The 24,695-nt window shown below is 39.7% G+C and overlaps 1 protein-coding gene and 1 non-coding gene across 5 annotated transcripts in view; one reads left to right on the top strand and one right to left on the bottom strand.

Moving 5' to 3' along the window:
* UGDH (UDP-glucose 6-dehydrogenase) overlaps positions 1-22,685 on the bottom strand; it is a 29,203-nt gene extending 6,518 nt beyond the window's left edge. Inside the window, exons 1-7 of one of the 4 annotated variants that reach the window (XM_059673152.1) lie at positions 22,427-22,682; positions 13,878-14,046; positions 7,373-7,474; positions 5,162-5,362; positions 4,853-5,050; positions 4,248-4,395; positions 1,335-1,429 (exon numbers count right to left, since the gene is read on the bottom strand). In XM_059673152.1, the coding sequence (XP_059529135.1) occupies positions 1,335-1,429; positions 4,248-4,395; positions 4,853-5,050; positions 5,162-5,362; positions 7,373-7,474; positions 13,878-14,046; positions 22,427-22,590 (1,077 nt within the window). In that variant the 5' untranslated portion in view covers positions 22,591-22,682. Of the gene's footprint in view, positions 1-1,334; positions 1,430-4,247; positions 4,396-4,852; positions 5,051-5,161; positions 5,363-7,372; positions 7,475-13,877; positions 14,047-22,422 lie in introns of all 4 variants that reach the window. The other 3 variants (XM_059673161.1, XM_059673171.1, XM_059673174.1) reach the window with 3 other exon arrangements.
* On the top strand, positions 12,811-12,944 carry LOC132224999 (U11 spliceosomal RNA). The gene has a single exon (XR_009450783.1). It is a non-coding gene; the product is annotated as a U11 spliceosomal RNA (small nuclear RNA).
* Positions 22,686-24,695: the final 2,010 nt, after the last annotated feature.

The following is a 24,695-nucleotide window of genomic DNA, read 5'->3' as shown; positions in this document are numbered from 1 at the left end:
ACTTCCTCATATGCTTACTCCCACCCCTCACCACAATTGAGTGTGAATAGAAAGTGGACAGAGGACTGTCAAACATTGTGCAGGGTTACAGCTGTCTCTGGATGAACTATAACACCACGAGCATTTGGCAGTTTTTAACTAAATGTTATGGGTCAAAGTCTCTGATCACCTAATTGTTTCTCTCCTAAAAGTTTATAAACAAGACTTCGACCAAATGAAGGTAAGGAAAGTGTGTGTGGTTTTTTTGTTTTGTTTTGTTTTGTTTTTAAGGCTCTAAGCTTCAAGGGGCTGTATCCTGAGAACGAGAAATGAGCCCAAAGTGTTGGAAAAGCAAGCCTTTATCTGCATTTGCCCCCCAATGGACAGTAAGATAAAGCTATCATGTGGGATCGAGTATACATTTCCATTTTTTAAAATGTGTATTTCCTTACATTCCTACCCACTGCTGAAATCTGAAAAACTACAAACTTGGGGGGAAAATATCTGGGAAAGGTACATATACTGGCTGGTATCTTGGATAAATTACTTAACATCTGTAAGTTTCAATTTCCTCATTATAAATGAAGGATAATATTAGGACTAGGCAAAGCACTTATAAATATAGGCGGAGCACTATAAATGAGGACTAGGCAAAGCACTTAAAAAAGAGTCTGGCCCAGCTGGTGTGGCTCAGTGGTTGAGCATTGACCTATGAACCACGAGGTCACAGGTTCAATTCCTGGTCAGGGCACATGCCTGGGGCTGCAGGCTAGATCCCCAGTGTGGGGTGTGCAGGAGGCAGCCGATCAATGGTTCTCGCTCATCATTAATGTTTCTATCTCTCTCTCCTTCTCCCTTCCTCTCTAAAATAAATATATGTTTGTTTGTTTTTTTAAAAAGAGAGAGTCTGGCACAGAGTAAGGACTCAATAAATATTAACTCTATTTCCAATTTGAGAAGGTCTCCAATTTTAGCTCAAAGGGACAGGACAAATATCAGCCTATGCAAACCACATGAAATCATTATAATACAGATCCTTCCTTTATTTTGATTTTATGCATTTAATGATAATTACAATTTAGAGTAAACAAAAACTTTGAGCAAGTTCTTGCTTTACTCTAGGAGCAAATTTAGTTATAAAATTAGAAGAAATAGTCCTTTATCAGAAACTTCTATCACAGTTGATTAGCAAGAGACAAAAACACCGAAACCCAGTAAATAAACCTAAAATTTAAAAACTGAATATAGTAATAGTTGAGTTCCTGGAATAAATAAATCCTATCAAAAACATTTCACAAAGGGTGACATTTTTAATTAGAAGTTAATCATAAGTTGTTGACTATAAAGATCAATACCTGTTGCCAATAATGAGCTACTTCAGGCAGATTCAGAGCCTCACAAAGATAAACCAAATTCAGAACATCCTTTTGAAAGCAGCTCCCACCAAAACCTAGAGAAAGAAAAAAGAAAATGACAATATTTTCATTTAGGATACCACAAAACTGAATCGTGACAAATTTGTCATACTAAATCAGAGGACCTATGCTGGGATTTTATGAGACTGACGCGCTACCTACTGCGCTAACGAGGCACCTTTTGCTGGGATTTTAAATACTAAAATTTGAATACTGGAAAATTAGTGGGTTTACAAATTGTGTAAAACTTGCTGGCAACTAATCAATTCTATAAATAAACCCCAAATAATTTTCTAGCTAAAGTTTTATTATTTTCATATTTTCTTTTTTTCTCTCAGTCGTCTAACTGCCCCGTATAATCTAACTTTAGCACAGACAGAGCGGCAAACTTTTATGAGCCAGTAGCAAATATTTAAATCTTTGTAGGCCATACAGTCTCTGGCACAACTTTCTTTTGTTGTTAATCCTCACCCGACAATATTATTTCCATTGATTTTTAGAGAGAATGGAAGGAAGAGGGAGAGACAGAGAGAGAGAAATATCAAAGTGAGAGAGACATATGGCTTGGCTACCTCCCACACATGCCATTGAACAGGAATGGAACTCATGACTCTTCAGTCCGCAGGCTGATGCTCTAACCACTGAGAGTACCACCCAGTGCTCTGACATAACTCTTCAACTCTGCCTTTGTAGCTCAGAAACAATCATAGACTATATGTAATAAAATGGTTGGGGCTATGTTCCAATAAAACTTTATTTACAAAATAAACTGGGCCGGATTTGGCCTGAAGGCCATATTTTGCCCACCCCTATTCTAGTGCAATGCCGTATACAGTGAGGGATGGCATGAGCTCTGGAGTCAGAAACATCTAGCCACTCAGTAGCTGTATGACTTTGAGCAAGTTGCAAAATGTCCCTGAACCTCAATTACCTCTATAAAGAAAATACCAGCACCTTTGTAACAGGTTGTAAGGATTAATAATGAGATATATAAAGTGCTGGTTCTGAAGTTGGTGCACAATATGGCTTCAGTAAATTGCAGTTATTTTTATTAAATGGTAGCTAGAAGAAAATATCAGAAAGATACAAAAAGCCAGGGAAACCAATATTGGAAAATGGCATAAGGTCCCGGAAATACAAGAAAGGCTGCCCTATGGACCAATGTGTAAAAGGCTCTGTTTACGCCCTGGCCAGTGGGGCTACAGGTAGTGGGTTCAATTCCCAGTCAAGGGCACATACCTGGTTGCAGGTTTGATCCCCGGCCCTCATGCAGAAGGCAGCTGGTCAATGTGTCTTTCTCACATCGATCTTTCTCTCTCCCCCAACATCCCCTCTCTCCCTCTTCCTTCCATTCTCTCTAAAAATCATTGGAAAAAATATCCTTAGGTGAGGATTACAAAAAAAAAATTTTTTTAAAGAGGCTCTGTTTACTTTTACATCAACCTTATTTACTTATATCCAAAAATACAATCAAATCAGTTCTCATTTTACTTGGTAGTTATGTTCTATCGATTGCTGAATTAGCAAATACTATAGCACTGCTCCTAAATGAAATACAGGTTAGGTTCCTATGAGCTTCTGGTCACATTTTCATCAACCAACCAATCAATAATCTTGTTTTATGTGTTTCTGTTTAGAGACACCTTATTTAATACATATTATTGATTCATTAACATTGAACTCATAGCCATCAGCACTATTACGCATGCAGGAATGAAGCTTAACCACATGCATTTTCTCCTGGATGCATTTTAAACAGTGAAACCATAACCAAAAACCACAAAAATGCAAAACCCTTGGAACTTAATAAACCACAGAAACAGTGCATGTTTGCAGTATGAAAGCTGAAACAGGAAGGCAAGAGCACTGCCTTATTCAGCTCTAGCTGGGAATGTATGTCAGGTGACTCAAATTTTTTGCTCCTCTGTTCATTTCTGCAAAGGACCACAAAGCACCCGGAGGATTGATTAGGAGGTTAGAAATAAACTGTAGTGAGTAAGCTAACTCACAAATATGGAATCTGGAAATAATGAAGATCAAAGCCAGATTTCTAAAAGTATATTCCTAAGAAGAGCAAATGATAGCAAATTTTTGCTACTTGCTTTGGATATTACTTGAGGTTTTTTTTTATGTGGTCTCCCAAACTTATTCTTCTTAAATGTTCTTACTGAATACCAATTTATTCCTTCTAAAACACTGAAGTATGTTTATATCCTACAAATCGGTCAATAATTATTAAACAACATAAGTAACTGTTACCTCACTTAAAAAGTCCCTCATAGCCCTGGCTGGTTTGGCTTAGTGGATAGTGTTGGCCTGCAGACTGAAGGGTCCTGGGTTTGATTCCGGTCAAGGGCACATGCCTGGGTTGTGGGCTCGATCCCCAGCCAAGGGGTGTGCGGAGGCAGCTGATCAATGATTCTCTCTCATCATCAATGTTTCTATCTCTCTCTCCCTTCCTCTTTGAAATCAATAAAAATACTTTATATAAAAAAAAATTCCTGATAGGCTGAAGGCTACATGTATAATGGAATGATTATTTTAAGGGCATTAATTTAAAGACTTCCTTAAATGTATTTTTTTTAAAGTAGATTTTTATTGATTTCGGAGAGGGAGAGGGAGAGGGAGAGAGAGACACCAATGATGAGAATCCTCGATCGGCTGCCTCCTGCACGCCCTCTACTGGGGATTGAGCCAGCAACCGAGGCATGTGCTCTGACTGGGAATCGAACCATGACCTCCTGGTTCATAGGTCGACGCTCAACCCTGAGCCACACCAGCTGGGCGAGACTTCCTTAAATTTAGAGACCCAGCTAAATGAACCCACTTTATGTGCTGAAATTTTCAGCTTACCAACACTGGCTTTCAGAAACTTATTTCCAATTCTCTGGTCCATTCCAATGGCTGTTGCCACCTCTTCTACATCAGCTCCTGTTGCTTCACAGAGGGCACTTATAGAGTTAATGCTGCTGATTCTCTGGGCAAGAAACGCATTTGCTGCCTTAAAAAATAAAAGGAAAACTATGATAAGCTAAAATAGCAATTTTATACATCTGGATTATATTTCATTGTGTTGATGCAAATTACTGAGGGAGATATAAAAGTTACTGATGGGCTCAATTTGAGGAGTCAATAGATAGGTTGGTAAGGGAAAATGTCTTAATTAGAAAAAGAAGATTGTGAAAAAGGGTAAAAGAAGGGAATGACTTTAAAAAATACTTTTATTCTACCCTCCATTTTCTTAAATTTTATTAAAATTATAGAATTTTCCAGAAAATTTTATATAAGGGGGAATATTTAATCCCCCTTGTGAAAATTATTTCATAATGTGTAAGAATATTATCTTCAAAACGATACCTTTTGTTAATATTAAGAAAGTAGCTGTGTAACCTAACAGTTTATAAGAGAAATAAATCTTTGGCCTTAAATTAATGGAGAGTTGAATGCTATGTACCAACCAGTTTGGAAAGTTCTGAAGACCAAGTGTTAGTGGTGAGGATCTTTTCTTTTGGAACCCAGTGCTGATACACAGCGCAGAGTGCCTGCACAGCTCTCTGGCCCTCTGGGGTTTCATCCCCTCCAATCAGTACTCTGTCTGGGTTCTTTAGGTCCTTGATGGCCGTTCCTTCTGCCAAGAACTCAGGGTTGGACAGAACCTAGAATCCCAATGCAAAGGAAGTTTTAAGCTAGAGTTCACTGTGAACAAATTTAAGACATCAATATTTACATATGAAAAACCAGATTCTAATGCTTCCTCTTTTTTATACCTGTAGATTCAAGTTGGGTTTTGTGTTTGCATCAAATATTTGCCGAATACTTTCTGCTGCCCTCACAGGAACCGTGCTTTTCTCCGTCACAATTTTGTACCCATGTGAGTTTTGTACAATGCGTCTAGCACAGGCTTCAATGTACTTCAGATCTGCTGCACGGCCCTTCCCCATTCCGAAGGTTTTTGTCGGAGTGTTCACCTGGTGAAAAGTATCCGGGATTAAGAACAGATTATCTGTGAGATACTCAGCGATTTCAAGATAGGCCATGGACCATCAATTAGCTAGTCAAGTGGGAAGTTACCCTGACTTTAAAACTCATATGCTCCTCAAAAACAATACATTTTATAAATATAATCACCAGAAGAAATAGCTTGAAGCTTCTGGAGAATTCATTCAATAAATTTCTGTTGAGAACTACCATAAATGTGTCAGACACCAAGCCAGGCAAGTTCCAAGCTAAAAAAAGTGCTAGAGCTATAAAGATGAATGAAACAGTTCTTATCTTAAAGGACTTCACAATCTGAAATGAAATGTAAATTTTCTCTTCTTTCCTCTCTTCATTGTATGTAATATATTATCATGGTCTTTAAATTCCTTTCTTACTACCCTTCTTTATAGACCACTATCAATAGCTTTTAAAAATGTTTACAGTATCATTCACAAATACCTTCTTGGCTCATTAAAGCTAAGAATCATTTAGCATTTTCAGCATACACAATACTACGTAGACAAAGACTATCAAACAGAAAGAAAAATAAATCCTGAGCTCAGAGTCTAGGCATTTAGTTTTGGCTTAGTTCTATTATATAACCTTGGGGAAGTGTGGCTGCCTTTGCCTCAATGACCTCATCAGGATAACACACTCTTGAAAATCTAACACACGAGTTTTATAACATTCTGATAAAAATGAAAGTACAAGAAGAAAAAAATGGAAGTACACTGAAAATTATAAAATTCTAATCAGGAATAATTTCTGAACCAGGAGGAAGAAGCGCCAATTTTCTTCTCTTGACAAGCTTATAACCTAATGGAGGACTAAATAAAGAAATCAAGCCAAAATAAATCAAAATTTGAGGATTGAGTTGAGGAGTGAAAAGCAGGAAGAAAAAGTTCTTTATATGTATAGAACAACTTAGGAAAAGAAGTAGTCATGAAGCCACGGTGCAATGGAGGAAGAAGGGAAATGATGGCTGGCTAATGGATAAGGCGAAACATGCCAGAGATGGGAGATGATCAGATGGCTTCCCTCCTGCAAGCTTAAGTAGAGGATGGGTAGGTGAGTCATAGAAGCTGCACCAATTGCTCTGAAGTAATTAAAAAGGCCAGAAAGGGAGAGAGATTGGCTTCATTACCACTTTTTTTCTGGAGTTCACATACCTTCACAGTACTGCTTCTGTCTCACCAGTCAGAAAACACCCTTTCTTTAACCTATAGTCATTAACAACATGCATAGAGGGTAGATGGACCTCATGACATTTCTTCCCTTTATCTCAGGGGACCCAGTCAAAACTCACGCCACTGGCTTCACCTTTATTCTATAAGGCCCTAACGGTCTGGAGTCCTATAACATCCTAGCTCAGACACCAATTGGTGATAACTATACCCGCACACACAGAATATGTGAGTAGATGGTTACCAGGACAGCAAGAAATAAGTTACCTTGGTTCAAATACTGGATTATCAGAGTTTACTCCCAAGCATTGAATCTATTTTTTTTTTAATTACAAAAAATGAGCTGAAGGTGTCTGTAGGCTAGCCTGACAACCTAACCAACAGATGCCAAGTTCCAAATTAATTTAAAATGAGTTTTGGAACATAATTCATCTAGCTAGGAGATGCCTGTAAGTTTGCAAGCAAACTTCACCTGATTCTCTTTACCTCACCTCCACCAACCAGAGGGAGGGAAAATGATGAAATAAAATACTATCACCATACGTGCTCACACATTACCAGCACTTCCTAATTCTAGATCTCAAACTAGAACTTTCTCTGAATTTATTTGTTAAATGATCTAATGACGTATTTGACCAAATGATTATAGGGTTTGGCAAGGTGTTGGACAAAGTCAGTGACAACCAAAATTCAACTGGATAATGCTATCCTAAGCAATGCTGTGGCTTACTACACTGCATTTACTATTAAAATAAAATGAAACATCTGTATAGACAAGAATACATTAAAACACACACAGCAAAGGAAAATACTTACAGAAATAAATACAAGATCAGCTTCTTTAATGGCATCATCAATATTGGTAGAAAAAAATAGGTTTTTTCCTCGACAGGCTTCTACCACTTCTTTTAGTCCTGGCTAAAAAGAAAAAAAGAAAAGGAGCTGTACATACTATCTACCAGTTATATGAGATAACTTAAGAGTATAGAATTACATGTGTTAAAGAAGCAGAAGTTTATATTGTAAGTTAAAGGTCTAGACTCGCTCTCAAATAACACCTGTGTACAAAAATCAAGGATCATACACCACAAGCCATAAAGTGTACATTATTTAACATTATTCAATAAAGCAAATTAAACCTCCCACAATTAAAGCAGCAGCTTATTTTAATGCTTTGTCATTGTTTACCATGTGCCAGATTATTTCATAAGAGTTAATAGTTAACTCTTGAGTATCAACACAATTATCAGGAAATTCAATATCTTCTGTGAGTTCAAGCAAACATTTGATTTCACATTATCATTATGAATATAATATAGATTTTTACCCCAAGAATTTAGGCCATACAACTGGTTGTGAAAGTCACTATTTACAAATACATTAATATATTTTTTCTAAGTCATACTGTAAGAAACACTTCTAATGAGAATTGTTACTTTTCTCATATTTAACAGATCTAATAATGTTAAGAATATTAAGCTGTGCTGCACCACCTAACAAGTATTCCTGCCCCCCTCCAAAAAAAAACAAACAGAACTAAATCTGATCAGACCAGTCCAATAAGCAAAATCCAGACTGAAAATTTCAACAGGATAAACAACTTGGTTTCTTCAATAAATAAACTAAAGAGAAAAACCGAGAGAGAAAGAGATTAAAATACTGTGGTCTTGAAAGACACTTAGGTGACACGAATATGTTGGGATGTCTGGATCTTACTTGCACTCTGATTCAAATTAACTATGGGAGGAAGAACATGTATAAGAATTCTTGATATTAAGAAATTGTTTAAAATTTTATCAGTAATAATGGTGATGTGCTTATATTTAAAAAAATTTATTTTTAGAGATACATAATGAAATAAGTATAGATGAAATTATAAATAAACAGGAAGGTGGTATTTGGGAGAGGGGACTGGGCCATGTTGATAAATTGTTGAAACAGGGTGATGGGCATATGGGGATTTATTACCCTATTCTCTCTGCTTTTAATACATTTTAAAATTTCATAATAAAAAGGAGGGGGGAAAAGACTAAACCACTGACACTTACTTTTCTTGGCAGAGGTTCAAACAATGCCCACAATATTATGGATGTTTATAAAACTATCTGCGTATATAGCAAAGTAAAAAGCCACTTCAGGGCTTCAGGTTTAGAGTTATATCCAGAAGCAATTTACTTTTCTTCATGGTTCGGAGGCTTTTGAAAATAAGCAATTAGAGGAAGTGTTAAATGTAAATTCAATTTCCATTAGTTTGACTAAAATATATACTAGGACCAGCAAAATACATGAACCACAACAACCATAAATATAGTGTCATCAATCAGTAACGTTTCTTTGGTTATTTTGACTAGATTCTGGAAAATCAGACTAAAAGTTTATGGGATTTTGCAGAGGAATTTAATTCAGTCCTATGTACAATCTCCTAATACTGTATTTAAATTAACTTAAAATTAGGGCAATGCAGAATTTCTTTAATATGTTTTTTTAATTGACTTTAGAGAGAGAGGAAGGCAAAACACCCACGCAGGGATGGGCGGGGGGTGGGAGGGAGAGAGAGAGAGAGAGAAACATCAATGTGAGAGAGACACATAGATCGGTTGCCTCTGGTACACACCCAGACTGAGGACTGAACCTGCAACTGGGTATGTGCCCTGACCAGGAATCAAACTAGCGACCGACCTTTCAGTGCATAGGATGATGCTCAACCAATTGAGCTACATGGGCCAGGGCTTTTTGTTTGTTTATTTGTTAATCCTCACCCAAGAATATTTTTACATTGATTTTTTTAGACAGAGTAGAAGGAAGGAGGAGAGACAGAGAGAGAGAAGTATCCATGTGAGAGAGACACAGTGATTGGTTGCCTCCCGACTGGGGCCGGGGATTGAGTAAGCAACCGAGGTATGTGACCTTGACCAGAACGGAACTCGCGCCCCTTCGGTCTACCCACTAAGCCAAACCAGCTAAGGCAATGCAGAATTTATACTAAGCTTCAATAAGACCTCAAAATTAACAACTACATTACTCTGCTAAAACCAATGGGATATTTGTAGATCTGCAGAAGTGATGCAGAAGCAATTAATAATATAGGTTCTACCTCTTACTAGAGTCATTATGTAATTATCATAATTAGTAATTAGAATTTATATAATACTTTTTATGAAAAAAACTCAAATCCTTTCACAGGATAAAATTATCTTTAATTTTACTCAGAAAAAGAAAAGCAAATTATTCATTTTGTTTTTTAAAAAGTAGTTATTAGCCGAAACCAGTTTGGCTCAGTGGATAGAGCGTCGGCCTGCGGACTGAAGGATCCCAGGTTCGATTCCGGTCAAGGGCATGTACCAGGGTTGCAAGCACATCCCCGGTGGGAGATGTGCAGGAGGCAGCTGATCGATATTTCTCTCTCATCGATGTTTCTGACTTTCTATCTCTCTCCCTTCCTCTCTGTGAAAAATCAATAAAATATATTTAAAAAAAAAAAAAAGTAGTTATTAATGCCTTAGCTGGTTTGGCTCAGTGGATAGAGCGTAGGCCTGCAGAATGAAGGGTCCTGGGTTCAATTCTAGTCAAGGGCACATGCCTGGGTTGTGGGCTCCATCCCCAGTAGGGGGTGTGCAGGAGGCAGCTGGTCAATGATTCTCTCATCATTGATGTTTCTCTCTCTCTCTTTCCTTCTTCCTTCCTCTCTGAAATCAATAAAAATAAAAATAAAAAGTAGTTATTATCTTTATCAAATTACAGAATCAATAAAACATTAAATTTAAAATGTAGTTATTAAATTATTTTGATGAACAATGTTAACGAAAAAGGCAGACTATTCAATAAATATGGTAACACAAAACAGAATGTTTTAATTGCTAAATATTAACAGTATCTACCACATTATTTTCTGAGTAAAAACTTAAGTAACTCAGTACCACATTTTACATTAGAAATCATTACTATTTCTCATGGAATAAAAAATGACTACTTGTTTATTAATATAGTTTTGACCCATAAAATATAAGCCTATAAGCCACAGTAAACTTAAACTCCTGGGCTTTAAGTATATTTCGTTGGGTTTTCATTGTGGCCTGATAAATCTTTTTTTTAGAGAGAGAGAGAAAGAGAGAGAGAAACACTGATTTGTTGTTCCACTTATTTATGCACTCATTGGTTGATTTTTGTATGCGCCCTGACCAGGGTTCAAACACGCAACCTTGGCTTTTCGGTACAATGCTCTGACCAAGAGAGCTACCTGGCCAGGACTTCACCTTACAACTTTTTGACTGAACAATGATGCAAAAGCGATATGAATTCAGTAGAAACTGTGCTTCGAATTTTGATGTCTTCCCAGGGTAGCAATACACTTTTCAGCAGCAGTGACCATGAGAGATACTCTACAGTGTAACGTGTTCACCAGTGTTTTTTGGATATTGTGTTTTGCATCCCATCAAGTCTACAAAACATCTGTGTTTATTGTTTCTGGTGAGAAAAGGAAGGCAATTGCTCTTGAGATAGAACTCGAGATAACGGTCCAACTATAAGCTAATGTAAGTGTTCTGAACACGTTTAAATTGGGCTTTGCTAAGTTATGGTGTTCAGTAGATTAGGTATATTAAATGCATTTTCGATTTACAAAAGTTCTAACTTATAAAGGGTTTACCTGGATGTAACCCCATTCATAAAACGAGGAGCATCTGTACTGCTCTTTACTATTCACAATCCTTGACCCAACACTATCCCTTTTATCTTCTTCAGAATATTTTACCTCTCAATTCCAGACAATTAAGATTACCAATGTCAGTCATCTTTATTTCAGGTCCTCACCAGCAAAACTGTCTATATCAGTGATGGCGAACCTCTGACACGCGGACTCATTTTTTTGGTTGATTTTTCTTTGTTAAATGGCATTTAAATATATAAAATAAATATCAAAAATATAAATCTTTGTTTTACTATGGTTGCAAATATCAAAAAATTTCTTTATGTGACACGGCACCAGAGTTAAGTTAGGGTTTTTCAAAATGCTGACACGCCGAGCACAATAGGTTCACCATCACTGGTCTATATGTTTCTCCATCCTTGTTTGCTTCCCTTCAGTCTCCAAGAAGCAATTTTTAAGGCTAATCCCTCCATTTGTGCTTTTGATCCCATCCTTCTGCTCTGTCTACATTATTCCCTCAATTAGCCCTTTCTTCTTACGCTTTTGACTATTCCTTCTCTATGTGATTTGTCTACTTTAGTTTGTTAACGTGCTCAATCATCAAATATAAATAAAATCATTGCATTTACCCTGTGCCCCTCTTCAGTGACCACCCCCTTCTAAATTAGAGTCTTACTTTTCTTTTCTACACTTTCACCCTCAAGCTCCTGTCATTTGTAATTATTCTTGCAAAAGTTATAATCCCCTCCATCATACAAAATTTAATGAACATGTCTCAGCCCTTATTTCTCCTGCATTTGTTATAGTTGATAGCTTACCAATTGATTCAGCAAACATTTATTGAACACTTACTATGTGCTCTTCACTGTGTTAGTCACTCATAACCAAGACATGCATCTCTATGGCATCTGCACTATTAAAACTCTTCTGGTTTGCCCTGGCTGGTTTGGCTCAGTGGACAGAGTGTTGGCCTGCAGCCTGAAGGGTCCCGGGTTCGATTCTGGTCGGGGCACATGCCTGGGTTGCAGGCTCGGTCCCCAGTAGGGGGCGTGCAGGAGGCAGCCGATCAATGGTCACTGATGTTTCTATCTCTCTCTCCCTCTACCTTCCTCTCTGAAATCAATAAAAATTAAAAAACAAAACAAAAAAACTCTTCTGGTATTTGGTTTACCTTCTCTGAAATTCTTCATTGCTTCTCTATGGCATTTCCTCCTATACCTACAATCATGATTTGCTTTATATAATTAGGTGCTTCTATGTTGGGGACATAAATGTTTACAATGGTTATATCCTCTTGTTCGATTAATCCCTTTATCATTATATAATGTCTTTCTTTGTCTCTTATTATAGTCTTCATTATAAAGTTCATTTTGTCTGATATAAGTATTGTTCATTTGCATGAAATATCTTTTTCTGCCCTGGCTAGGTAGCTCAGTTGGTTATAGTATCATCCCGATATGCCAAGGTTGCAGGTCCAATCCCAGTCCCTGGTCAGGGCACATACAAGAAGCAACCAATGAGTGCATAAATTAGTAGAATAACAAATTGATGTTTCTCTCTCTTTTTCCTCTCTCTCTCCCTGCCTCTCTCTAAAATCAAGAAATAATAAAAAAAGGGCTTCTGTCGTGAGTGGCACACATAGAGCAGCTTGATTGCTCTACGTGCGGAATCGACATCAAGAGACTTCAGAAACATAGTTTTTTGGTACTTGGGCAGCTGGTGATCGTTGGTCCCGGCCTCCCGCAATAACTAAATAAATGAATAAATAAATAAATGAATGAAATAAAATCAAGAAATAAAAAAAACATATATCTTTTTCCAGCCCTTTGCTTTTAGTCTGTGTATGTCTTTAGTTCTGAGGTGGGTCTCTTACAGACAGCATTATATATGAGTCTTGTTTTCTTATCCATTTAACTACCGTATGTCTTTTGATTGAAGCATTTAAGCCATTGATATTTAAAGTGGTTACTGATAGGTACATATTTATTGCCATTTTTTCTTTATTGTTCCCCCAGTATTTATATATAAAAATACTGAATAGAAAATGCTACCATCAAATTTTCAAACGCTTCCCTGTTGGGCTTCAAAATCATTATCATGAATTCATTTAGAATGAAATAATTTTTAAAAAGGGATGCAGAGAGCTTAATAAAATAGTTAAAAGCATATTTTCTTAACTATAAATTCTCTAAATTCAGAAATTTTGAAATTCTAATTAAACAAACTTGTGATACTAAACACTAAATATGAAAGGCACCATTTACCAATCCAAGATTTACCTGATATAAGTACAATAATCCGAGAACTGTAACAGACATATATGAATTAATATTATAAACATCCATAGTTTTGTATTTCCTGAATACCACTTTTTAATTTTACTATTATGTTATGGTAGCCATAGTAAAATTAGAAAGTAGCGAAAAAAATTACCCATAAACTCACTGCACTAATACAACCATTATTAATATTCTAATTTACTTCTTTCCAGTCATTTTCCTGGTCATACTTGACATAATTGTAATTATAATGTCCACAACACTGTATATCTAAATTTTTTAATTTAATTTCCTATCAGTTTCGATCATAGATTTTTTACATCAATAGTAAGTTATTTCACAAAACCAGTAAGAAAACAAAGAACATAAGAACAAAGAGTTGTACAATATGGTTTACCTCATAAATAGGCAGCGTAGGAGAGTTCCATGCATTGATTCTTGATTCATTGACATCAACAACCGTTACCTTGATTTCAGGGCACATCTGAGCTATGACACTACACGTGGGTCCTCCAACATAGCCCGCACCGATGCAACAGATCTTCTTAATTTCAAACATGACTGTACTAGAAGAGAAACAGTGAGACTGTTCTACTATTGAAAACAGAAAATTTGAAATAACTTTGCTTATTCATCACACAATAAAAATTGTCAAGGTGCCATATCTGGAAAGATTTCCTACATTCACACTCATTAAGAATTATGAAAATAGTGATAAAAAATAACATTCCACTTGGATGACCAAACCTGTTCTCAGCTGCACTAGTATGAAACATAAGGAAAAAATTACAATAACTGGTAATACTGGAGAAGAGCCACAAAGATTATAATGACCCAATATTTAGAAACTCAAGAAGCAAAATAAAACCTTACTTAGGCCTCTTAATACACTAGAACAACTTTGATTGCGGAGGTAAAGTTCAAGGGTGAAATACCAGTGCAATTCCTGCTTAAATAAATGCTGGTATACAAAGGTCGGCCTTGAGACCGGTTTAGACAAACACAGTGATAGTAAGATTAGTTCTGCCGTCCAGAATTATTGGCCTCTGAGATTATACTCTCTACCCAGTTTGGCTTCAGTTTACTTTTAGGTATTTGACGATGATCTTAAACTCAATTTCAAATTTAATCAGAAACCATGAGGTAGTTAAAAGAAAGAAATTTCTGTAGTAACCAAAGCTGTTAACACAGGTGTTTTTTTTTAATCCTCACCCGAGGATATTTTTTCCATTGCTTTTTAGATTGAGTAGAAGAGAGGGAGGGAGGGAGGGAGAGGGAGAGGGAGAGGGAGAGGGGGAGAGAGAGGGGGAGAGAGAGAGAGAGAGAGAGAGAGAAACATCGATGTGAGAAAGACACATCGATTGGTTGCCTACCACATATGCCCCAATGGGCCGAGGATCGAATCTGCCCTTGACCACCAGGAATTGAACCAACAACCCTTCCGTGCACAGGCTGATGCTCTAACCCAGCCGTGGGCAAACTACGGCCCCGAGGGCCGGATCTGGCCCGTTTGAAATGAATAAAACTAAAAAAAAAAAAAAAAAGACCGTACCCTTTTATGTAATGATGTTTACTTTGAATTTATATTAGTTCACACAAACACTCCATCCATGCTTTTGTTCCGGCCCTCCGGTCCAGTTTAAGAACCCATTGTGGCCCTCGAGTCAAAAAGTTTGCCCACCCCTGCTCTAACCACTATAACACCGGCAAGGGCTTGACTGATTTTCAAAAACCATTTGTTAAATTGATTTACACTAATCAAAATTACAAAAGACTAATTTATATATAAGAATGTCAGTTTATTCATTATAGTGAGAACAAAAACTATCAAACTGATAAAATTCTCAGAATTTTACTCCTTGTCAAGAATGCAGACATCTAACTCATGGATTCCAAAGTAAAGAAAAATGATAATCAGAGAATTCAGTAACTTTTTAGTATATTCCTACATGGATCAGAGAAGGCTGATCTCATTACAATGCCTGCCAAATATATCCCTAATCTTCACTGGTTCTCTGGGTAGAGTTCCCTACTGGAAACGAATGAGCTGACCAAACCATAAAAGCATCCTGGTTTGTATTATTAACAATTAACCCTGGCTTATAAATTGATCGTCAGTGGTCATAATTAGCAGATATCAACTCATAGAGCAGTGGTCCTCAACCTTGTCTGCACATTAGAATCACCTGGGAATCTTTTTAAAATCCTGATTTCTGGACCTCATCCTCTGGATATTCTGTTTCTTTGTTTCTAATGTTGTGGCCCCACCCCATAACAAAGAAATAGATTTCCGGAGGATGAGGTCCAGATATCAGGATTTTAAAAAGATTCCCAGGTGATTCTAATGTGCAGCCAAGGTTGAGAACCACTGTCATAGAGTCTAATCTCTAATGACTTTTTAAAAGTGTATAAAGAAACAGAATTTTAGTAAAACAATAAATATGAGCAGAAAGCAATACTCTTAGTGATATACATACAAAGATATTTTTTAAATTTGTTTTTTGTTTTGAATAGGTAATGCATTCATATGGTTCAAAAATTAAATCCATATAACAAGGTACAGGCAGTCCTCGGGTTATGTCGAACTCGACATACCTCGTTTTGTGGTTATGTCGCCATCTCCCATTTATTTATAAAAAAAAAAGTTCCGTCATTTTGACGTATGTACATATGTGCTTTATGTTTTTTATTATTTATTTACCACAAGGTCAGGAATTATATTTCTTTTAAATTTGTTTTTACTGTTTCACTTCATTACTGCTGTGTGTGTGCTCCATGTGAGTGGCATAGGTGCTTCCGTAGGTGGGTTCCGACTTACGGCGAAAATCGAGTTACATCTCGCTGTAGGAACGGATCTCCACGTAACCCGAGGGCCTACTGTATATACTCTAAGAAGTCTCATGACTACCCCATCCCTATCTACTTTGTTCCCACAAGCAACTCCTTTATTAGAATTTTGTGTATCCTTCCAGTATTTTTAACTCAAGTAAATATATAGTAAATTCTAATCATCTTTTCTTCCTAAATTCAAATGACAGAATACCATATGCACTATCAACATTTGTTTTATTTTCCACTTAGTGCATTCTGAAGTCCTATCCATTTCCTCTCCTCTCTCTTTTAAAAAAAAGTCATACTGTATTCCATTGTGTGGATGTACTTACCAATGCTAAATCTGGTAGATTCTCTCCTTGATAATCTAAATGGATTAACACTTAGTTTCCTATCATGTGAAGCCATAAAAATATGATATTCTTGCCCAGCTGGCATGGCTCAGTGGTTGAGCACTGATCTATGAGCCAGGAGGTCATGGTTCGATTCTTGGGCAGGGCACATGCTGGGTTGTGGGCTGATCCCCAGAGTGGGGTGTGCAGGAAGCAGCCAATCAATGATTCTCTATCATCACCGATGTTTCTAGTTCTCTCTCTCCCTCTTCCTTCCTCTCTGAAATCAATTAAAAATATTTTAATTGATATTCTTATTAAACATTTAGGATTACAAGATTCACCTCAGCAAAAATTCAAAATTTACTTTTGGCAACCATCCATCTTTCATTTCTTCACCCTTCTACTTTTCAGTTCTGCTCTTTACCATTGTCCATGCCTCAAGTGTCCTATACACCAGGAGAAAGAAAAACTACATGGGAGGAAAAGACTGCATTGGGGTAGCTAACTGGCTAAAGCTCCCACCTGTGAGAACGGGCCTTCTGATTCTGGAGCAGGTTTACCAAAAATGTGTCTCCAGCATTCGCTGCTGCTCTTCCTACCTCTACAACAGAAAAGGCTCAGCATCTGTTTTCAAAAAAATTGCTTCAAGCCCTAGCTGGTTTTGCTCAGTGGATAGAGCGTCAGCCTGCAGACTGAAGGGTCCCAGGTTCGATTCCGGTCAAGGGCACACATGCTCGGATTGTGGGCTCCATCATCAGTAGGGAGTTTGCAAGAGGCAGCCGATCAATGAGTCTCTCTCATCATTGATGTTTCTCTCTCTCTCTCCTTCTCCCTTCCTCTCTGAAATCAATAAAAAAATATATTTTTTAAAAATTGCTTCAACTTAGTTCAGGCCTATTCCCATTTTCATCTTCATGAAAAATTAGTATTTCCAATGTAAGGGTCTACTGTGTAGGCATAGCAGAGAATTTGGCCATAGAGGGATACAGGAACTGACACTCTGGTATTTAACAATTTATTCTAGGGAATGATTCAATTGAAAGACATTAAACACCCTACTATGTAACAACCACTACTGGTCTATGTACTATGGATACATAATACTAGTAGTGAACATGAAAGCTACAGTTCTGCCCTAACCGGTTTGGCTCAGTGGATAGAGCGTCGGCCTGCGGACTGAAGGGTCCCAGGTTCGATTCCGGTCAAGGGCATGTACCTTGGTTGCGGGCACATCCCCAGTGGGGAGTGTGCAGGATGCAGTTGATCGATGTTTCTAACTCTCTATCCCTTTCCCTTCCTCTCTGTAAAAAATCAATAAAATATTTTTTAAAAAAAAGAAAGATACAGTTCCTACCTTCATATGGCTATATTCTAGGAGAGCACACAGACAAAATAATGGCAGTTGTGACACATCCTATATAATAAAAGCCTAATATGCTAAGTGTCTGGTCGTCTGGTCAACCAATCAAAGCATAATATGCGAATGATATGCTAAGGCTTCTCACCAGCTCGCTATGATGTGCACTGACTACCAGGGGGGCAGATGCTCTGATCGGTAGGTTAGCTTGCTGCTGGGGTCCTACCGATCAGGACTGAGTGAGTCAGGCTGCACACACCCTGGAGCCCTCCCCTGGTCCCTCCCCAGCTGGCCAACCTCCCGCGTCCCTCCCCAGCCCCGATCATGCACCGGTGGGGTCCGTCGGCCCGGCCTGCACCCACTCGCAATCCAGGACCACTTGGGGGATGTCGGAGAGCCAGTTTCGGCCTGATCCCGCAGGCCAGGCTGAGGGACCTTACAGGTGCACAAATTCATGCACTGGGCCTCTAGTTCCATATAAAGGAAATAATCATGTAGGAGACAGGGCGGGAGGGAAAAGCTGTCTGTGGAGAAAGGACTACATTAGATAGGGTAGTTAAGGAAGGACTCTCTGAGAAAATGACTTTTAAGCTGACTGAAAAGTTGAAAAGTTGCTAGTTGCACCCAGATAACATGGCTAAATTATACAAGGCAGTATAAACAATAAATGACAAAATGAGTGTTAAAGTCTATGGCGGGGGGAAAGTCAAAATAATAAGGCATCTACATCAAGGCAAATGTAAAATCTAAGCTTGACCTAAAGAATGAGTAGGATATAAAAAGTATAGATTAGTGGGAGAGGACATTCCAGATGAGAAGAAGAGAATAAATAAGGACTTACAGAGAGAAATGAGTCCAAAGAAGTGAGATCTGCCTCGCTGGACAAAAAAAGTGGATGTTAAGAAGTAGTGAGCAGCAATAATTGTCTCCTAGAATGGAAATGAATTGAAAGTGGGTCTTGAATGCCTCTCTCAGGAAAGCATGGCCATAACAATCCATGGGACTACAACTTAATAACTTAAGGTAACATGGCGAAAGTAACCTAAGAATCAATGGCATTGATGTAGCTAAAATCTAATAATTACACAAAAAAAAGGGGGTGGTGTGTGTGTGTGTGTTGGGGGGAACACAAAGGGAATGATCAGTCTGGAAAGAGGGAGTTAAGAACAAGAATGACATTGTTTATTTCAGTCCTGTCTACATAACAGTACACAGAATCTGGAAGTCAGAAGTATTCTGATTCCAGAGAATAGGGCAAAAACAGGCTTTCCCAATGCTTGGATGGCATATTCCCCCAAGATTCTTTGTTCTGATTCCATGCTGCCATACGAATTCATATTTCCAGGAACCATAATACTAGAAAGTGATGGCCTGGATTTGAGACACAAGTATTCTAGGCACTGGAATAAAATTTCTCTACTGTGATAGCAAAGTTCTATTCTAGTTTATTCATCAGTCTCTTATGAGCTTAATCATCATAAGTTAACATTTAAAGCCTCATTAACTTTGGGTTCATGGAGGTGGGGGGGTGGTACTACCTTCCAGATATGAAAGGCTGAAGATCAAGTCCTGAACTGTAATGAACCTGAAGAACTACTACACTGTAACACCCTTACTGGACAGCTAGCCAACCTCTCTCTCTAAGTAAAACCAATAAATCTAGAATACGTAAAAAGTGTCATCTCAAAGTATTTTTGGACCAGAGGATTTCTTTGGGTTACCACTTAATCCCATAGTTCAGAGGTTAATAGGGAATCCTATGCCTTCAATCTCAAGCAAAACAGGTGCTGGCTGCACATGCTTAAAAATGCAGACGGTAATGCTGAACTTGAGGGTTTAGATGTAGATTCTCTGGTCATTGAGCACATCCAGGTGAACGAAGTTCCTAAAATGCAGCACAGAACTTACAGATCTCATGGGCAGATTAACCCACACAGGAGCTCTCCCTGCCACATGGAGATGATCCTACTGAAAAAGAGCAGAGTGTTCCTAAACGAGAAGAGGAGGTTGCACAGAAGAAAAAGATAACCCAGAAGAAACAAAAAATTATGGCCGGGGAGTAAATTCAGCATAAAATAAATGCTAATAAAATCAAATAATAATAATAATAATAAAAACATGGATTGAATGTGTTCATGAGGCAACTTGAGCTCAAGAAGTTCATAGTTTAATAAGCTATTCCCAGTGCTTATCTGTTGCTATTCGCCTCAATACCTAGAACAGTAGGCTCTCAATATATATTAATTGAATGAATGAGTAACTCTCCATGAGGGTCTACCTTTATAAATGAAGACTATTATTTTAATATCTTTAGCTTAGATGGCTGATCATAGTATTTTTGCAGAGACTGCCCAGAACCCTATCTTCTCCTCTTTAGATAGAACTTCAGTATGTCTTCCCAGTTATTTCTTAACTACCTTGATTGCAAAGCTGTATTCAGCTTGTCTCATGTACAACAGATGGAGTAAACGACTGATAGCAGGTGGACCTGTATTATAGAATTACATTATGTTTCTGGGGTCCCTGCATTGCTATTTCATAAGAAGTATGGCTGTAAACGACAGCGGGAAAATTACAGAAGTAAATCCAAATAAATTATCTTTGGAAATGTCAATAAAATTTTCAATACGCTTTAATATGGATACAGTGTTAGCTATATACTTTCCCCAACACAGATGTCTTCTGATTCCATTTCCTACTTCTACTTTTATGTACCTTCTGACCGTCCCTACTGGGCTGTCAGGGAAATGGGCATGTTTGCTTTATAAGTCAGTTTGAAATGAGTTTTTTACCTCTGTATTTTGGGAAAGTCACAACAAACCAGGCGATTCCAAAAACACTCTTCATTTAAAATTTTACAAATTGAGGTCAATATTTCTACCTAGAATATGTGGCTAACAGATAGGGAAGGTCCTATCATAATCTAAACTAAATACAATCCCCCCCGCCCCCCCTCTTCATATATTCTGCGCAAAGCAATGGACTGACTATAGCTGGATATATCAACTTCACAAATCATTTTAGTCATTTTCAAAAGTTATATCCTAACAGATGCCTGACCCAGGAAAAGTACTAATCAGTGAGAGAGTGCTAATGTTAAATCTAAAGGGTTTCTTTAGCTGTGGAAATAGTGAGAGACTGGATGGAATATGCTTCTTAGCTGTAGATTTTTTTAAAATATATATTTTATTGATTTTTTTACAGAGAGGAAGGGAGAGGGATAGAGAGTTAGAAACATCGATGAGAGAGAAACATAAACATCCATGAGAGAGAAACATCGATCAGCTGCCTCCTGCACACCCCTAACTGGGGATATGCCTGCAACCAAGGTACATGCCCTTGGCCGGAATCGAACCTGGGACCCTTCAGTCCGCATGTCGACGTTCTATCCACTGAGCCAAACCGGTTAGGGCTTAGCTGTAGATGTTATGTTAGAGAAAGAAGTACAGCGGTCAGAGAAGAAGTGGGATCCTCCCAATCAGGACTGTCTACCACTTACCTTTAACTAGCTGCTGGGTACTAACAAGCACATCTCAGAGCAGACAGTAAGCTCTTTCATTTGCAGAACCCCCCTGAAGAAACAGACCGGACTACTGTTCTCTATTTCTTAGGGGACTTGAAGAAACTCAAAGACTCACTGTGTCTTTGAGGGCAGTCAATGGACAGCCCTCCTCTGTACATATATCCATAAAAAGCTCCCTACCAGTGAATCCCTCTTTTCTCGATTCCAGAATTCTCAACCCTACTCAATTACCTTCCTATAGAAGAGGTATAATTAACCAAGGTCTCACGCAAACATGATCTCCTAGAGCACCCACGACAGGCCTCCCCTGACATGAAATAAAAACCATGTATATGGTGTAGCGGCAACAATGCATTCCAGGACAGCCCATACAGATGCCACAATAGAATGCCTTCGGATTTCGCCCTCAAAGGGGCTTTCTGGCTTCGTATTCTCGTTGGTTTCTTAAGAAGAGCCAATAGAGTGAAGAAAGCAGCAGCCCCCCGGTAAGCAGACTTCACACAAACAAAAGACCAGGCGTGATTCTGAGGCCAAAATGGGATCCCTAAGCAGAGGACCGCTTCCTTCGGGGGGCGTTCGGCTTTCTGAGCGGCCGGGGAAATCTCCTTTATTTCAACTCAGAAAGTGAGAAAAAGCAGACAGAGATGCGACGGGAAGACTCGCGAGTCTGGGATAAAAAGCCCAAGCAATACCATCCCCAGGGCAGCAGACCCAAAAGGCGATTCCCGCCCAGAGCCTAGAGGAGGAGACCGGGGTCTGGAGACAGAAAGCCCGGGACTGAGCGCTGGGAGGGACCTGGAGCAGCGCGCACACCCCCACCCCGCTCCCTGCACACGCCGCCGGGACCCCGGAGCATCCCGACGGGGCGGCGAACCATCCCGGGAAAGGTGCTTACCCACTTCCAAGCACCGAGCGCGGCTTCCGCTCCTGTCCCCGCGGCGCGGACAACTCCTCCCTCCGGGCCGCACTGCAGCCGCTCCGCCAGGTCTCCTCTCACTGCAACGAGAGTCCCGGGCCTGGGCCCGTATTTAAAGGCTTCTGCCCGAGAAGGCGGAGGCTTCATTCCCCAGTTGCCAGGCCCTCCTGGACTCCTCTCTCCGCCGCAAGCCTGCTCCTCCTCCCGCCACACCAGGCCCGGGGGCCCGCCCCTATTTCCTGCGGGGTCCAGGGGCGGGGCGGGGCCAGTCGCGGCTGGGAGGATCAGGCCACGCCCCGGTCGAGCCTGGGCCAATCCGCTCTGTCCAGGTAGGCGGCCCCGCCCCTGCCGCGAACACCTCTGGGCGGAGCTGCGCGCGCAGCGGTCCTCTAAGCGGGGCTGGGGCCCTGGCGCGTCCCCGCCTTGGTTGTCAGAGGCACTGGGACCACGGTCGCGTCCCGCTTCCCTCCCGGTCACCGGGTGCTGGCTAACTGTCCGCGCCGAGGTGCTGCCGCATGCGCACCAGGTCCGCCATGCTCCGGGGCTACGAGTGGAGAGACTGGTCCCGCGGCAGCCCGAGGGGACCGGAAGGTCCGGGCCCCCCTTCCGGTCTCCCCAGGAGCCCGGAGGGCCGGCCTTGTCTTTGGCCCGCTAGACAGCGGGTCAGACGGGGCCGGCGGCTGACTCCCCTCCCACGCCCTCCAGGCCCCTGGGGCCGCCTCACCCTGCGGGCTTGCGGCCTAAGGTTGAGTCAGATCCGGTCGGACCCGCCGCTTCTGGGAAGGAGATGCCTGACGTCTGGAGGATGCTGAGTCCTGTCGTGACTGGACCGCTTGGTGCCCCCGCCCCGATCCCTTGGGAGGAGAAGCGGGACACCCACGCCCTTCAGAGATGTTTTCTAGAGTTGAAGCTCCTGCCAAACGCAGGATCTGGGGTGTCTGTGCATGAGACTTAGCAGAATATGGCACATGTAAGTCCCGTGCATGGGGGAGGGTGAAATTAACATATGGAGCCTGCCCACGTTTAATGTGGAAGGCAGTTCTGTTTCTCTTTCCCCACCCCACGGGCATGTCAACCTCAAATAAAGGCAGTCATGACATTTGGTTTCCCTCATTGAGAATTACATCAGGGGCCCTAGCCGGTTTGGCTCAGTGGATAGAGTGCCGCCCCGATTCCATTCCGGTCAAGGGCACATGCCTGGGTGGTGGGCTCGATCCCCAGTAGGGGGCGTGCAGGAGGTAGCCAATCAATGATTGATGTTTCTATCACTCCCCATCCCTGCCTCTTTGAAATCAATAAAAATATATTTTAAAAAAAGAATTACATCAGGTAACAATCTGTACTAGAAGTCAAAGCATTTTTAGATACATCATGAGGAGATCCATTAGGTTATAAAGACCTTAAAATACCGCATAGATGATCGTTTTCTTGATAGGATCATGATGACTTTTAAAAAGCTGTTGAATGTTGACTAAATAAAATAATTTGCTGTGAATTGTATAAAGTATGATAGTATATGTAGGCGTTGTACATTCTATGCAGTTAAATTCTATCACCCATCAAATATTTAGTGCATTAGACATTATCCTAGAGACCAAAGATGCAAAATGAATCAAGGCCCAATTCCTTCTTCCAAACTCACAGGCTAGTAGGAGACATGAACACATAAATAATTGCAATGCATGTGAGTTATACTATAATAGGGGGTATCACTTTTAACTTGGCATGTAGATTTGTTACCTATTACAATTGGTTTTCTAATAAAAAATAAAATAATGTACTTTTTTATTCTTCCCCTACTTATGAATTCAACATTTTTCTACCTATTATTCACTTTACAGTCTTTGTTAGTATTTTGATAATCATCACAATCTTCACAGCAATCAGTAAAATCTCAGAAATTAAATCAGAATATCAATATTAGCTAGAATGGACCTTTGGATCTAGGATAGCCATTCTCAAGACGCACTGACAGTCTTTGAGACCCTTTTAAGGGATCCAGGGGGGTCAAAACATTTTCAAGATAAAACTAGCCCTAACTGGTTTGGCTCAGTGGATAGAGCTTTGGCCTGCGGACTGAAAGGTCCCAGGTTCAATTCCGGTCAAGAGCATGTACCTTGGTTGCAGGCACATCCTCAGTAGGGAGTGTGCAGGAGGCAGCTGATTGATGTTTCTCTCTCATCGATGTTTCTAACTCTCTATCCTTCTCCCTCCTCTCTGTAAAAAATCAATAAAATAAAAATATAAAACTA

Source organism: Myotis daubentonii, chromosome 1 (genome assembly GCF_963259705.1).
Source record: "Myotis daubentonii chromosome 1, mMyoDau2.1, whole genome shotgun sequence".
In the NCBI taxonomy this organism is placed as follows: domain Eukaryota; kingdom Metazoa; phylum Chordata; class Mammalia; order Chiroptera; family Vespertilionidae; genus Myotis; species Myotis daubentonii.
Note: the sequence above shows the minus strand (reverse complement) of the source record. Positions and strands in the feature narration are given on the sequence as shown.